This window comes from Silurus aristotelis (genome assembly GCF_946808225.1).
Source record: "Silurus aristotelis genome assembly, chromosome: 17".
NCBI lineage: Eukaryota > Metazoa > Chordata > Actinopteri > Siluriformes > Siluridae > Silurus > Silurus aristotelis.
In genome coordinates, this window is record NC_139590.1 from 1,654,973 (window position 1) to 1,670,999 (window position 16,027).

At 40.3% G+C, this 16,027-nt stretch overlaps 1 protein-coding gene across 5 annotated transcripts in view; it reads right to left on the reverse strand.

Annotated features, from left to right (window-relative positions):
• Window positions 1-1,773: 1,773 nt before the first annotated feature.
• Window positions 1,774-16,027, reverse strand: part of ntf4 (neurotrophin 4) — a 19,109-nt gene continuing 4,855 nt past the window's right edge. For all 5 annotated transcript variants that reach the window (XM_083567014.1, XM_083567013.1, XM_083567012.1 and 2 more), the window contains one exon: window positions 1,774-6,843. In XM_083567014.1, the coding sequence (XP_083423140.1) occupies window positions 5,496-6,824 (1,329 nt within the window). In that variant the 5' untranslated portion in view covers window positions 6,825-6,843 and the 3' untranslated portion in view covers window positions 1,774-5,495. The remainder of the gene's footprint in view (window positions 6,844-16,027) is intronic.

The window sequence follows — 16,027 nt, forward strand, 5'->3', positions numbered from 1 at the left end:
TACACTTTAATTTCACTTAGCATCAAAGTCAAAAACCAACTGTCATTTTTTCCTTGATCTCAGTCACATCTTACCTAAAATTATCCAAATTCTTTCTTAGAAATCCTCTAAATCATCCAACATTTTCAAAATGCTAATCAGGATGCTATGAGCATACAGTATCTTACATTAGCTACCCTCGCTTCATAGCTCCAGAACAAACTGAACTTCATGTTCAACTGTTGATGTCAAGAACGTTAACATTTACCTCAGATCTGCTGGGAAATCACTAGGAAAAGACAATCTATAGCTACAATTACACTGTAATTACACTTAGCATCAAATGTTAAAGCTAATGCCATGACTTTCAAAACTAAATGGCCCCAGAGCGAAATAAAGCTCTGACCTTCTTCTGACCAGGCAATGTTAAGGCAAAAACGACAGTGGAATCTACACAAAAGTTTCATGAACATCAACATTTACCTCAGATCTATTGAGAAATCGCTAAAAAGAGACTTTGGATGACTAGAATTGCGATGGAATTGTTCTAAATATAAATTGCAAACACAGTTTTCCGCTACATTGGTTTCAAGGAGATCATGTCAACCTTCTTATATGCATGGTAACACATTTATTAGTTATAAAGAGTAATTTATACCTTGAATAACATCTCTATGGCCTACTAGCAATTCAGAGACACGTGGTGTAGTTTATTCAGCTGTTGTTAAATAAACTGGCACTTACCTCAGGGACCTGCTCAAGCTAACGTGGCTAACCATGAAAGAAATCTGATAGCTTTCCATTTCATTATTGTTCTGATCAGCACAATCAAAATCAGTAAAATGGAGTTTACGCACTTGAGAACTGGTTAGCTAGATAGCTAACACAATGGAACTCAGAACCACAAAGTTCTCAGGAACTTTAGCATGTCTCTCAGATCTGTTGGTAAATTACCCATAAAAATCTTCAGGACTAAAAGGGTGTCATATCTGATCTTAGCATCTAATCTGCTCATCCAATTTCTGCCAAATGGTTCCACAAATTAGGAAACTTTAAAACGGATTATTATAAGTGTTTTATTTAATACCGATAAAAATAAAGTAACTGTTACTTGAGTGTTATTTACCTGTCAATCATTACCATTATAACTGGAATATCCAGGCCATATTGCTCAGGCATTTATAAACTATAAGGCCAAAATTATTGAGACACCTGACTTTTCTAGCCATTAGTGCTTCTTCTGCAAAGTTGGAGACACACAATTGTATAGGACATCTTTGGATGCTGTAGCATGACATTTTCCCTTCATTTGTAGAAAACTGGGAGACACAAACCTGTTCCACAATGCTTTTGTGCACAAAGACAGCTCCATGAACATCTGCTTTCCATGGGTTGGAAGATGTGGAAGATCTCCTGCTATAAAGCTCCATCCTTATTGAACACCTTTGGGATTAATGTGAACGCTGAAGGCCTCCTCACCTTCATCAGTACCTGACCTTACTACCAACCCTTGTGGCTGCATACAATCTCACACAAATCTCCCCAAAATCTAGTGGAACATCTTCCCAGAAGGGTGGAGAATATTATAACAGTAAAAGGGAAATAAATCTGGAATGAGATGTACAAAAAGAAGCACATACCAATCTTATGCTCAGTTGTCTACAAACCTTTGGCTATTTAATATATATATATATATATATATATATATATATATATATATATATATATATATATATATATATATATATATATATATATAAAATTATCGGCAAAAAAAACAAACAAACACAAGTGTAACTTTCACTTCATCATTTATTAATGCCTTTATATAGAATTTTAATTACATGATCTTTTTTTCCTGTCGAAATGAAAAGAATCCACGTCAAACAGAACTCTAAAAATCTCAGTAAAGAAAGATTTTATTTTATTCGTTTTTTTTTTGTTTTTTTTAGAAAAGTTTGCAGGCACTACATGACATTCTTACACACACACACACACACACACACACACACACACACACACACACACACACACACACACACACACACACACACTCCTGACCACCAGACGTGAGTCGGCGCCTCTCAGAGGCCACGTTCGAGTGTTTTGTAATCCTATAAATATATACATAGTTCCATACTTACATAAATGCACGTGTTTCCCGTACAGGACATTTACAAAGGAAAATATATTAATATCACAGGTACTCATGCTTTTATACTAATAAAAAGTAATAACTTACAGCATGTATATAATAGATACAGAATAACAAATATATAGATAAAAAAAACAGCATTCGTAAAAATGGTATTGCAACAGGTACGTGACGTTCGAAGGAAAAAAAAACGTAAGAAACTGAGGTTGTTGTGTTTATTGTGGTTTGTGAGTGACGGCTTCTGAAGACAAGAGAGATCTCGCTCTTCTTTTTCCTTTCTCTTGGAGTGAGTGAGTGATAGAGAAAGCTACAGCCAGGTCCAGATGTCTGACTTCACCACCAAGAACATAGAGTTTGTAATCTGACACAGATTGTAGTCAACATAGTTACATTTCACAGCAATTACAAAGAAAAAAGAAAAAAAAAAACAGAACGAATCTGGTGGTTTCTATCCGCAATTTCCGAAATGGTGACATCTACACTGTAGTCATGGCTGTTACGATTCTGTCACGTTACGAGTCCCCCAAAAAAATCTGAGACGAAGCGATACCACATTTAAACCCTCAAGCAAACGAGCCCATGGCCACATGAATACGTTTTTGTTAGAAAACGCATATTTTTCTCTCCGTTTTGGCCTTGGAGATGGAATTTTCAGTCAATGAAAAAGTTGCTTTTTGAAAATGTGAAAACGCGAAAATGCTCTCCAAAGTGAATACAATTTGAAATGTTTGTGTCAAATTGTGGACTTTCGAAAACTGACACGTTTTTAGTCACAAAGAGGAAACGATGCAGTTTAAAGCGTCTCAGTTTTGAGGTTTTAGTGTGGAGGAGCAACTTTTGAGAAACAATTCCAAACTAAAGTGTGGACGTGGAGAGTTTTTAGACGCCATTTTTAAATTCATCCGGAGCAGTGTAGATGCAGCCTGAGATGCATTGCAAATTTCCAACCACTGATAGGCGTAATGGGCCGGAGATTTCCATGTTCCCTTTCATTGCAGCGAAAACTTTAGGCTCCTAAAATGTGCAGCAGAAGGCTTGTCATTTTTATGCTGAATTGGTGGTTTTGTATATGTAGTACAATATCTGTGGTGAGTGGTTGTAACTAACTTGTGCAGATTTCCATACTTCATTAGCGCGTCCAGGAAAACCCCAGCAACTGGAAGTGGTAGCTTGGTGGTTAAGATGCAGGATATCTACTTGAAAAAGTTAAAATCCCAGCACTACAAAGCTGTCCCTGATGGGCCCCTGAGCAAGGCCCTTAACCCCTACCTACTCAGTATAAATGCGATTTGGACAATGGCACTGGCCAATTAATGTGAATAACCAGTGGCATAGACATTTTCTACCAATTATATACAGGAAAATCTGTTTCTTTTACGGGGAACCTTCACTACAGGCCGATTTTATCCAGGTGACCTCTGACCTGTAAATTCTTACGAGCCAAAACTAAATTTGTCTGTTTTATATAAATAAATAAATAAATAAATAAATAGCCACTTATTGTTAAGTAACATCGCAGATGGTCAGGGTCATCGTCACATCCAGTTTTGGTTTATTTAATGTAATCAAAAAATCTTCATTTGTTGTTTTAATAAAACAAAGTTTTAATAGATACACTTTACTGACACTGGACTTTATTAACCTGATGTTGGAAGCACACAATTGTGTAGGATGTCTTTGGATCTGGCATGAAATCTTCCCTTCACCTGGACACTAATAGACCCAAATCTGTTCCAGCATGACAATATGTCTGCCCCAAATCCAGCTCCTTGAAGATATGCTTTACATGGGTTGGAGTGGAAGATCTTCTGCTATAGAGCTCTAAACCTACTGGCATTTACATTTCCCGCATTTGGCAGATGAGTTATCCAGAGCGACTTACGATTATCTTATTTCTACAACTGAGCAGTTGAGGGTTAAGAACCTTGCGCAAGGACCAGCTTGGTGGTGCTGGGGTTTGAAATCATGACCTTCTTATTACGTTCTAGTCAAGCATTTCTTCGACATGTACTCCGGTTTTTTTTGTGTAAATGAAATTCACAAAATAAGCTTGATGGAATGCACCATCATTTCCAAGTCAATGCGTGAACTTGAGAATGTCACTGAGTGCATCATTTTTATAGGAATGTTTGAACAATGCATTATTATTTTATAGAGATATAACCCACAGGAAGCTCATGCTACTTGTTGACGTTACCATGTGGCACGATCGTAAAATCAGAGCTGAACACGTTCCCTGTTTCTTGGTCACGTCACACCACTATCTGACAAATGGCAAAATATCTGAGACTTGTATAGCTGCAAATGCATAAAAAAGGGGTGGAGCTCTTGGTAGTGAACTCATTCATGGACCATACTGTTCATATATACGCTAACTGGCCATGATTTACCCTGCAATCACACTGGCAGCAAAGTGGTTAGAGTAGGAGACAGGAGCAACTGTGATCATGCAAATGGGAAAGCTTTTGCCAGTGAGGGATGGTGTTGTTCTTTGTTTATTCCGTGCAAAATTATCCATGTTTTTTGGTTCATTCGTGATCAGCTAATCCTGTTGTTAGCATCTGTTGATATTACTGTACCTTGGGGGAGACCAAGGACAATCTAAAGACCTGCACAGAGCAATTTCAGCAGCAGTGCAAAATGGCTGCCAGTGTGTATACACCACAAAGCTGCACATTGGAGGTCAGCCTATTGCTAATCATATACAATGACATAGAAGTGTGTGTGGTTTGAGAGTCAAACTGATGCATTTAATTTGACACCTTATTTGTCGGTCACCATGTAGGTGTAGTAGCAGTAGACTAAAGCCTAACTGTTGAAGTCCTCCATCATTATCAGTTAAAGTTTAGTAAAACAGTAGTTGGAGATGTTTGGACTTTTTCATCCCACCAGAGACTATAATGACAAGGTTTCTGCAGAATCTTAATTATAATTAGTTATAATTTAGTTAGTTAGTTATAATTAATTATCCGATGTCCATGTAATGCTACTTCAAATGCTCATTGAAATGCTGCTGATGGGTTTGTGAGACCCACATGCAACGGCCAATCAGCTTTCTGTTACTGGTGCGAATCTCTATTGAATTGTACCGCAGATGTAAAACGGATTAGATTTTTCAGCAATAGGGAAGCCGATAATTGCCTGTAAAAAAAAAGTATTCGGGGCTTTAATTCTTTAATTCTTATTGGTCTCAAAAAGTTTTCAATTTGACATAGTAAACCTGCAGAAACCCTGTGAGACTAATCAGGTGTTTAAACCCCAAACAGCTTATCCGCATGTATCTGCACCACACACACTAACATGTCAGTGTGTACTGAGAATAAACCCAAATATCTACCAAATGTCTCTTAAATATTGGCTTTTATGTTGTTGTACCCTGACGTGTGGTTAAAGTTCGGTTCTTTTGTGTCCTTGAGAACAACACACAGACACATGATGTATCGATGCGGATCCACCTCCATCCTGTCCCCCTGGTATTGTCCGACGTGAATGCTCTCACGTACGACTGCTTGGTCTGACACTCACTCACCCAGTGGCGTTTATCCACACCAAGGCAGCCAGCGCCGGCTAGTCCGTGCTCTCCGGCTGGCACGCCGCGGTGGTCAGGCCCGCGGCACCGTGTCTCGTAGAAGTACTGCGTCATCATGCCTTTCTTGGTGGGAAATTTCTCCAACACGGTGACATTTTGCATGTGCACATCGATCGCAGTTCGCCTGTCCATCACCCAGCTGCTTGTAGACTCACAAACCGATCGCTCGATTCCCGTGTGTGAGAGTTGACGTTTTCTCCGTCGCAGCGACGGTGCCGCATGCTCTGAGGAGTCTGATAAATCCGTCGGGAGATTCCTAGGGGATTCTCCATCTTCATTTTTTTCCATCCTAAATTCCTTGTCGTCCATTTCTGGTTCTTCCTGTTGCTCAGGCATGAGCCCCAATTCCAGCATTACCTGCATTGGAGGATGTTTGGGAGGTGAAGGGGAGGTGGAGAACAGCACTCGAGGGTTTGTTTCCAGCAGCAATAGTTCATCGTCCACCTGCAGGAGTCCATCTAGGCCTAATCCCAAGCCCTCAGGGGGCATTGCAGGCATTGAATTTGCCCTCATTCCCTCTCTGCCCACCTCCCTCAGATCCTCCTTGTGTGTAGGCATGTCTGCAGGATGCAGGTGCCTTGGCCAATCTTTAAAAGTCAGTCTTCCAAATGACACCTCCTCATTTTTTCTATCATTAGACCCATCTCCTTCAATATGAGTTTCTAGCTTGCTATCCCCCTGAAACTGACCATCTGTTGATCTATAGTCCCTATGTACGTGGTTCTCCTTGGAAGTTTGGTGTTCTTGAAGTTTTCTTGAAGATTCCAAACTGAGGTCCAAACTGCCTGGCTTTCCCTTTTTGTATTGATTCCTTCCAGGCGAAATGTCCTCGTTCACAAATGATGTGTCCTTAACCGTCAGATCCATCCGAAGGTGGGTATCTGCCGTCCTGTGAGGTAATTTTTCCGCTGATTTTTTATGACTCGACACGTATTCCGCATGGGTATCTTCGGATCTGGAGATTGGATTGACCAGTGATCTGGTGCTGTTGAAGTTGTTCCCAGGCTCCATTGTCGCAGCAACAAGCCTGGGCACACTGGGACAATGAGGGAAGAACAGGGCCGAGGCAATCACCATGGCAACCAGGGGAAGCCAGTGCATCACTCCCAAGACGTATCAACTAGAAGAGAGAAGACAAAGTGTGAGAGAATGCAAGAACCTTGAGACGTTTTAGATTACATCTGTCAGAGTCATTCCAGGCACACCTCCATTCACCAAACCCCCCCCCCCCCCCCAAAAAAAAAAATAATAAATAAATAAATAAAAAAATAAAATAAAATAAAATAAAACGACAGGAACAATAAAGTATAAGTGGCTATAGACTTACAAATCTGGCACACACCAGTGGGAAAAAATTACAAATGTGGGAAGCCTCCATGCACAAAAAGAAAGTATTTCACAATTATCGACAATGCACAATATAAAAAATACAGAATCTATGCATACAGTATCTCACTAAAGTGAGTGCACCCCTCACATTTCAGTAACCATTTTATAATGTGTACTCAAGGGACAAATTTTATATAAATGAAACTTGGCTATATTTTGGAGCAGTACAGATTTATGATATGCGTTTAATTTCTATAGTGTTGTACCTTGAGATACACTCAGATGGTTGCTGAAATGTGAGGGGTGCACTCACTTTTGTGAGATACTGTACATATCTAGTAATCTATAAGTCTATTTAACCTCATTAGGGTTTTTTAAAGTCAGATCTTAGAACTGCTTACAGTTAAGGTCATTTTTTTTTTTGCAGTTATTGCCTAATGATATTGTTGTGAGAAATTAATTTCTAAATGTAACCCCTTTTTTAAAATACACTTATCAGGACATCGAACCATCAGAGGATATCAGACCTACAATACACACTTTTCTTTAAAACTGAAGGCCACTCCACGAGTGTTAAACTGCTCCTTGGTAGTAAGTATAAACACACATGAAGTTATATTCTTAGTGATTTATGCACTTAATTTACTGCAGTGAACAGAGTCATAACAGCCCCACCTCAGGGAGCTTTTCTTGCCGCTCATCAGGGATAAACAATTCTAAAGAATAAACTTTCATGATGAGCATTATTTTAACCTTATAGCAGCTTTGTCTGTGTGAAGCTGATTTGAAACAAGGTTTTGTAAAAAAAGAGCTATATAAAAAAAATTTATTGAATTGAACTAGCAAGGGGGTGACAGTTTCATGAGGCGTTCAAAATACTTTAATATCACTTTAATATACGTTTTGTAAACGTTATGGTTTAAAAGCTTATTGGTGCTAGCATGAGTGGGTTGATTAAATATCTAAGCAAGAATTTTAATGAAAAGTCTAAGCATGTAGGACATGGTATCTCAGTGCTTAAGTGGTTAGACTGCCGAAAATGAAGGATCCCAGCACCACCAGGCTGTCACTACTGGGCCCTTGAGCAAGGCCCCTTCAATAGCTCAGTTGTATAAATGACATAATTGTTGGTTGCTCTGAGTAAAAGACTCTGCCAAATACCATAAAAGTAAATATAGTGTAAACTATGAATTTGCTTTTTATTGCTCAGACGTTTTCTGGGACAGAAAATGTAATTAAATTGGTTTCAGATCTATCAGATCATAGAGTAAACTCTATGCCTATGCTGAGGTGCCTCCCCACCCCTCTGAGGCTTCGTCTAACAAATGTCAACTGAGCCAACAGCAATCGAAATACCCTTTAAAATGGCCTTGTGTATCCCCCAAGGGGACAAGCTGGTTTTAAAAAAGGGTCAAAATGAAGCTATATGCGTGAGCTTTCAGGTACCCGCTCTTGTCTTGCGCCACGCTGATTGACAACACTAAAATCTTTCACACCTGTTTTGAGCTCTCGACTTACAAATCTCTTTCATCCAGAGTCACTTACTATCAAGATTGGGTCAAGTCTCAAGTAAGTCACTCGAGCAGAGTTCAAGTAAATTCCTAACTGTGATACTGGTAAGGCAGTGTCAAGTCCCTCAAACCAACTGCTGAAAAGATGTATGCCTCATTAGTTCTCTTTCAGCTCTGCTTCATCAGGGGTTTGACTTGTACAAAGGGCTCATGGTACAGCTTCTTAAGGTTTCACACCTTACACCTTAGACGAGCCAATTAAACTACAATCAAGGAAGAAAACCAGAAGACAGAGGAGCAAATAAGTAACACTGGATAGACTCTAAGAGTCAGTAGCAGAATTTAGTGTAGATTTTACTCACTGGCTTTTATTGGCGATTATACTGCAGGCTACGTGTGAGTTCTTTAGGGAAAGCAGGTATAAAAAATAAAGGTTTGTAATTATGAATTGCTTTGAATGTAGTTCAACGTTCAACTGCAGTGAAACTCCTTTTTGGTAAATGCAGGCCAAATCATCGCTCCCTTGCAAAAATCTTTTTGTTCTAAAGGTTAACTAAATTAAACTAAAAGAAGCAAAAAAAAAAAAAAAAAGGTTTATTGGTTTTTTAATAGTGGGAACCCTAACACCCCCCTCAACCCCCCAATCATTTCACACACAAAATGCGTTCCGTATGTTTAACCACAGAGTCTGTAATGAACAGCAGACTTCAGAAAGTGCTGAGTGAAACCCTTGGAGTTGGCAGCATCTCTCCGGCTGTTAGTGATTCACATGATGGTTTAACGGAGCCAGTGAATGAAACAATAATTAGCGTGTAAGGGTTTTGCTCTCGGCGCACTTCTACAGAGCTACAGGTTTGACTGGACCACCAGGGGGCGAACAAAGCCACGTCTTCAAGCTTATTTGTGTACGTGTGTTTTGTGGTCTTGCCGATGACAAATTATCGAGCGCTTGGCCTTCGTTTTCTGGTAGATTCCAGGCATCAATCTGAAAAGCAGCTACTGTTCTTAGTGCGTCAAAAGCGACACGAGTGAACAGTGGAAAAAGATTGAAAGAAAGAATGAAAGAGTGAAGGAATGCTTAGTATGTAAAGGATGTGGCTCCTCCTGGGTAACCCCAGGCATGACAGGAGAGAGACAGATAGAACGAAAGAGACAGAATAGCTACGAAACATTACGCACAAAACCTAACACCACTCCACCCTCGGCCAATTCTCTCTTTCACAGAACTGACAAATTAAGCGACGCTGAAGATAATGGTCAGTGTGAACACCTGCCGTTGTATGGTTTTTACAGACTAATTTCAGCCTTTCTGTTGCTGTCCTCCCTTTCGTACGTAAATCTATTACTGTCCTCCCAATCATAAATCCATCACTACTAGGTCAACTCGGTAAAGGGATGGGCGAGATGCATTGTCTTGCATTAAAGGGCATGATGATCCCAGATGATGTCAGACTTCTGAAAGGTGCTTGTTTTTTTTTCTGTGAACAGTCACAGGCAATTTCGTTTGCTGTCTTCTTAAGGGCTTCCTCTTAAAGTTCTCATCACTCATACGGTAACTATTTACTGCGGGAAGATATAAGCGTTTGTTTAGCGTGACGTGAGAATTCCTTAAACAAGTTCTTCACGACCATGATACCTCCTTGACATGACTAGTTCCTTTTTCTGCTGTTAAATGGAACTCTTTAGCAACTAATATTACCTCCATCAAGACATCCGAATGTAGCTGATAGTAAAAATCGGTATTTAGGCTTTATACTAGATTCAGAAGTTAGGTGAGATGAGCGGAGAGTTGGGGCAGAGGAAAGTTGGGGCACATGGGGCAGAGGTTTTGAAAAACCATGGCATGTCTCACTTTTATGTGATTCTGCCCATCGACTGAATGGCATTAGGGCAGGATATATGGCTAAAATTATGAACGCTCATGAATGTTCAAATAAGATCATTCACAGTCATTAATATGACAACCAACAAGGGAGTATTTGTTCTGGAAACAGAGTCCTGTTCTGACCTATTCAAATTTCTCTATTTTCTAATGCATGTTATCATGTTAATGACTAGTTTTCCTAGGGGTTTTTTTGTGCATCTTTTTTGTCTGGTGGTAGTTTAAAGAAAAGTTCTTGTGTTTGTAGCAGGTTGTCTTGAAAGTATTAAACACCTCTTGAATGCTTCTTAACTCAACTAAAAAATGTGCTCGTGTTCCCCGAGTTGCTTGAGATTTTTTCCAGGCTCCTGTGTGTGACCCTGTTTAAGATAAACTGTATAGAACACAGATGGACAGAAGCGGCCAGAAAATCTGCTCAAGCTGCAATTCTGAATACGCAACGTATTTACTGATGTAACTCTCTGATTCTGTGTACGACCCTTATACAGTATATGGACAAAAGCTTGTGGATACCTGACTATATGACTGCTATGTGCTTTTTGAACATCCCATTCAACATTTAGTCTTCACTTGCTGTTATATTCAGCTTTACTCTTCTGGGAAGATGTTCCTCTAGATTTTGGAACATGCTTGTGGAGACAAAAGGGTGTTATTAAAGTCGTGGGCCACTTAAGATCTTCCACTCCAGCTCATGTAAAGCCCTGGAGCCGGCTGTGTGTAAGTTACTGACAATATTAAACCCCCAAACTGAAAAAATCCATTTTATTCCACTTTTATGAATTCCGATGCCTTGTTTAATATGAACATTGATTAGGTCAATGCTTTGCATGAAAGGAAAACAAATCTTTGGCTTCTATGGATAAGAATTACACAAATTATCCAACCATATACCTACTTATTTTAAAAAAAAAAACGAAACAAAGGGCATGTTTGATTTACTCACTGGACTCAAATTGATTTATACAGCACCTGTCATACGTTTGGAAACACTGAGAGACACGTGCATGTTCCTTTTGTTTCATTTGCAACAAACTCGGTAATGTAACGCTATAAAGATTTACAAACCAAACAAATCTATAAATGTCAAAATGTTCCACAATATTTTTGTTTCTCCAAACTTTCAGCAGAGATACTTTGCCGTGCCTCTGGTACAACTTGTCAAAGATGTTCTTCACTAGTTGGAGATTTCTTTCTTGTGATGCAGTTCATCCCAGAGCAGTTCAGTAGGATTCAGGTGCGGTGACTGGGCAGGTATAGATATCACTCCAGACGTCTGTCTGCTCTCTAAATAACACTTACTGAACTCAGACATACACTTCGGCTCATCGTCTTGTTGTAAGGTTCCAATGAGCCGCAGTCCAGAACAAATTGCATGGTGTTGAAGTGTGGAATGGAAGCCATGTTGGATCGGGATTCCTTTCACATTCCTGAACCTCCCCTGCTCCAAATCAACCTCAAACCATTAAGCTTTTACCTCCATGTGTGAGTGTGGGGTGAGGGAGTCTGATCACATCTTCTCTCCTGTTTTCCATCTTATATAAGTTCTTCTGTTAGATACATAATTGCTCCATTTGGACTCCACAGAACTTTCTTCCACTCATTCACTGTCCAATTCTTGTGTGTTCTTTCATTTTACCAAGTTTGTTGCACATAAACAAAAGGAACGCTTTCAAACTTTTGACAGGTGCTGTATGATTGTGACTTTTGAAATCCTGCTTTTAAAGGTTCCTTCATAGATATTTTCAGGAATCAAGTCTCATAAATTCTACATTACATACTGGTATTTTACTGTTTGTTGCACAGAAACCAAAAGAAAAATGCAGGTGCCTCTGAAACAATAAACAATCCCACAGGCACTATTGAGTTGAATTCTCAGAATTGGACCAAGACCACCATGCTGAGACCTGAGACTTCTAGTCATAACACTTATCTCTTAACACTAATAATCATATCTGCAACCCTAACCTAACCTAACCTTTCCTGAACCCTAAATCCTAAACTCCATAACTCTACCTCTGAAGCATATGTATAATCTTTCACTTACATAAGGCAAATGGGATGTTAAATATCAACACAAGGTCAATGGTGTCATTCATCTTCTACCATCATAGTACAGTGGCTATGAGATTCACAAAGAGTTTTATATCTGAAGCAGCTTTTTAAAAAGTTCTAAACATCTTTAGGAATATGACTGGAAACATATACAGAGTAGCTCAAGTTCGTGTCCCTTCATGAGTCCTGAATGTCCTCCTTGGGGTTCTGTGGGTTTCTCGACAATTAATGAAGTGTTTCATTTGGGAAACGTCCCGCCTGCACTGATCAAACGCGGGGGCGAACTGCATTCGAAAGATTCTCGTGCACCAAATTCCACTCCTGGTATAAACAGTTGTGGTGGAGTCTGGAGAGGCCGAGAGCATGGTGCTTGTTTAATCTCATGTGAAGGACCTGGAGGATCTGCAGTGCACCTTGTGTTTGTAATTTGGTGCGTTTCTCTGTGAGATTGTGGTTGTTATGGGGATAGCAATAGCTGGCTTTGACTGCACAGCCCGTGTGTGTGTGTGTGTTGGTGTGTATAGTGTGAGTGTGTAAGATAAGGAGATTCTGAGTGTCGATTGCACGCTTGCATTAAAAGGCTAGTGGTGAGATAGGACACAAAAGAGGGCTTGTTTACATGTATGTGTGTGTGTATGCAGGCATGAAGGGTTTAAGACTAATGGACTTGCGCTTTGTGTGTGTGTGTGTGTGTGTGTGTGTGTGTGTGTGTGTGCGTGTGTGTGTGTGTGTGTGTGTGTGTGTGTGTGAGATTTTGGCTATAAAGCCCACAGAGCAAAGCTGTTTAGTCGTGCCTGGTTAGCAGACCCAGTCAAGCGCATTATCACAGCAAATGGAGCGTTCTAAAGATAAGTTAGAGAAGTTCTGCTGTTTGTCAACAACCTTCTCCAAGTCCGTCACCTGCATGTGTGTTCAAACACACATTAGTAACAGTTTTCCCCCCTTGCAGGTAACAACACATAAATCAGGCACGTCAGCCATCTTTCACCTACACCCCTGTCAGGCATGCAGCTCATCTGAACTCTTACAAGGGAAAAACATTTGGGCCTCGCTATTGCTACAACAATTAAAGTGACACACGATGGAGAAATACGGGCGCTGAGCAATAGCTAGCTGGTGTATAAGAACATTAATTGACACATAATGGACTGATAAACCACATAGTGTGTTAGTGAGGTGATGCACAGGTGAACCTTGCATAGATTCTACAATCTCTGGTGTGATACACTTTAATCTTTCTGGATGTATGATTATCGTTCTTCCAAACTATTGTCCCTTGATTGATGTTTTGGTGTAGATAATGGTGGGGGTGGAAGTTAAGGTTCAAGCCCCAGTATCTCCAAGCTGCCACTCTTGGGCCCTTGAGCAAGGACCTTAACCCTCTGTGCCCCAGGAGCACTGTATCATATCTGACCCTGTGCTCTGACCCCGGCTTCCTAACATTGCTGAAATATGCCAAGGAAGAATTTCACTGTGCTGCATTGACATGTAACAAGTAAAAAGCCCCCTGTTACTGTTGAAAGATTCCTGTCTAACACATTGCTCCAAATTCTTTTGAAGTGTTTTAATTAATTGGATCTTTGCATGGAGTTTCCGTGACCTGGGCCATGCTGAACAAAGGGCCCAGCTGCTGACATCAGCATCAGCAGTGGTGCTTTCCACAGAGATATGCAGGAGATGGTTATGATGAATAAGCGTAAATATGTTAGTAAATAAACTGAGCTGAATATGTTTGACTCGTGTAGGAATGTTTGGTAGATGTTGATGTGTTTTGTAGAGCACTGTAAGTGGAGCCCCATAAAAGTCTCACAGGGAGGTGAAAACGACAAACATGACAAGACTGCTGATGTTCACGTTATTGAGTAACCTTTAAACAAACTCAGGGCGCAAATGATTTCCCAACCTACTCCCATGAAATCCACATTTCATGTGTAAAAACTTCTGTGATTAATTTACGAATAAATGTAATTCAAATGCATTTGTATAGTGTTTACGATAGATAGATAGATAGATAGATAGATAGATAGATAGATAGATAGATAGATAGATAGATAGATAGATAGATAGATAGAACTTTAATGTCATTGCACAGTGCAGGTACTCAGCAACAAAATTTACTTTACTTAAGCATCTATCAGAAGTGCAAATTGTAGCAATTCTCCAGCACGACTTACAACAGTTGAGGGTTAAGGGCCTCGCTCAAGGGCCCAGCAGTGACAGCTTGGTGGTGTTTGGATTTGAGTTCATGACCCTAACTAAAGAGCATAAATCCCTTCATATTGCATAAATCACTTTATATCACATAGCTGATAATAATCATACTGATACGCATTCGCTGAAAGCTCGATCAAAAAGTTGCAAACGCAATCTGAAAGAAACAAACAAAAAAAAGAACTGCATCGAGGTCAGGATGTAACAAAGCCTTGATTAAAACAGTGCCGTATTTGTGATCGCTTTGTTCAGGATCGGCGTGGATCAGCAGCATCCCACTCATCAACACACCCTGCGGAAAAAAGGGCCGAGTTCAACATTCCCTCTGACAGGGAAAAGAAAGAGCGTAACGAAAAGGATATAAGCTGCAGAAGATTATCAATTCGCAATCAAGTGCAGGAATGTTCAAAACTCGGCCCACGTGTTTCCGGTAACTAGGATATTTTAGATCGAGCACTAAAGCCGACGTGTAAAGGGACTAATCACACGTCATTGTGTAGATCTGTAGATCTTACATGTTTGGGTGGCCTTGCTCGTTCCCGCTTTTTCCCCCTTGCTTTCATTTTCTTCTGTCCTAAGGAAGAGAAAGTCCAGACCCTGCTCTGAGACCTGCTCTGGATAATATTATCAATGCAGTGAATGAGAACACTTCCCATTAATGGCCTTTATTCTCAAGTCTACTTTTACAACCTTTTTTTTCTAACACCTGATATGTGATGTTAGATTAGGAAGTGCCACACGTGTAATGTTTTTTTTTTTTTTTTTCCACTTTGTGCAATCGACGAGCAGGTTAGGACAGACCCGACAGCTGCCTCTGTGTGTGTGTGTGTGTGTGTGTGTGTGTGTGTGTGTGTGTGTGTGTGTGTGTGTGTGTGTCTGTTTTGTTTTAAGTGCTTCTTCAGTAGCTGATCCTCCGCTCTGGCAGCTATGCCCTGGAGATACATTCGTCCAGTGCCACTCTCTTCTCCATGTATATCTGTTTTTTTTCCATAACACACGCACCAGCGCTTTGCCTGTAAATCTCCCATGCACCCGCTCTGTCTGCTACAGCGACTTCTACATCTGTGCTTTCACTGCCAGAGCCTATTGAGCGAGAATTCGCTGTGGATTATCGGAAAATGAAGGGAAAGTGGTTCAAAAAGAAGGTCTCAGGTTGAAGGTTCCACCCTCTTCTCACGGAAATGAGAAAGCCTAGTTCACAGCGTAGCATGTCCAGACAATCTGTAGGGCCCGGAATACTCTCACTCGTTTGTCTGCTCATAGAGCTGGAGTGGAGTGATAGCTCAGCGCTTGAGGCTCTGTACTAGTGACCATAAGGC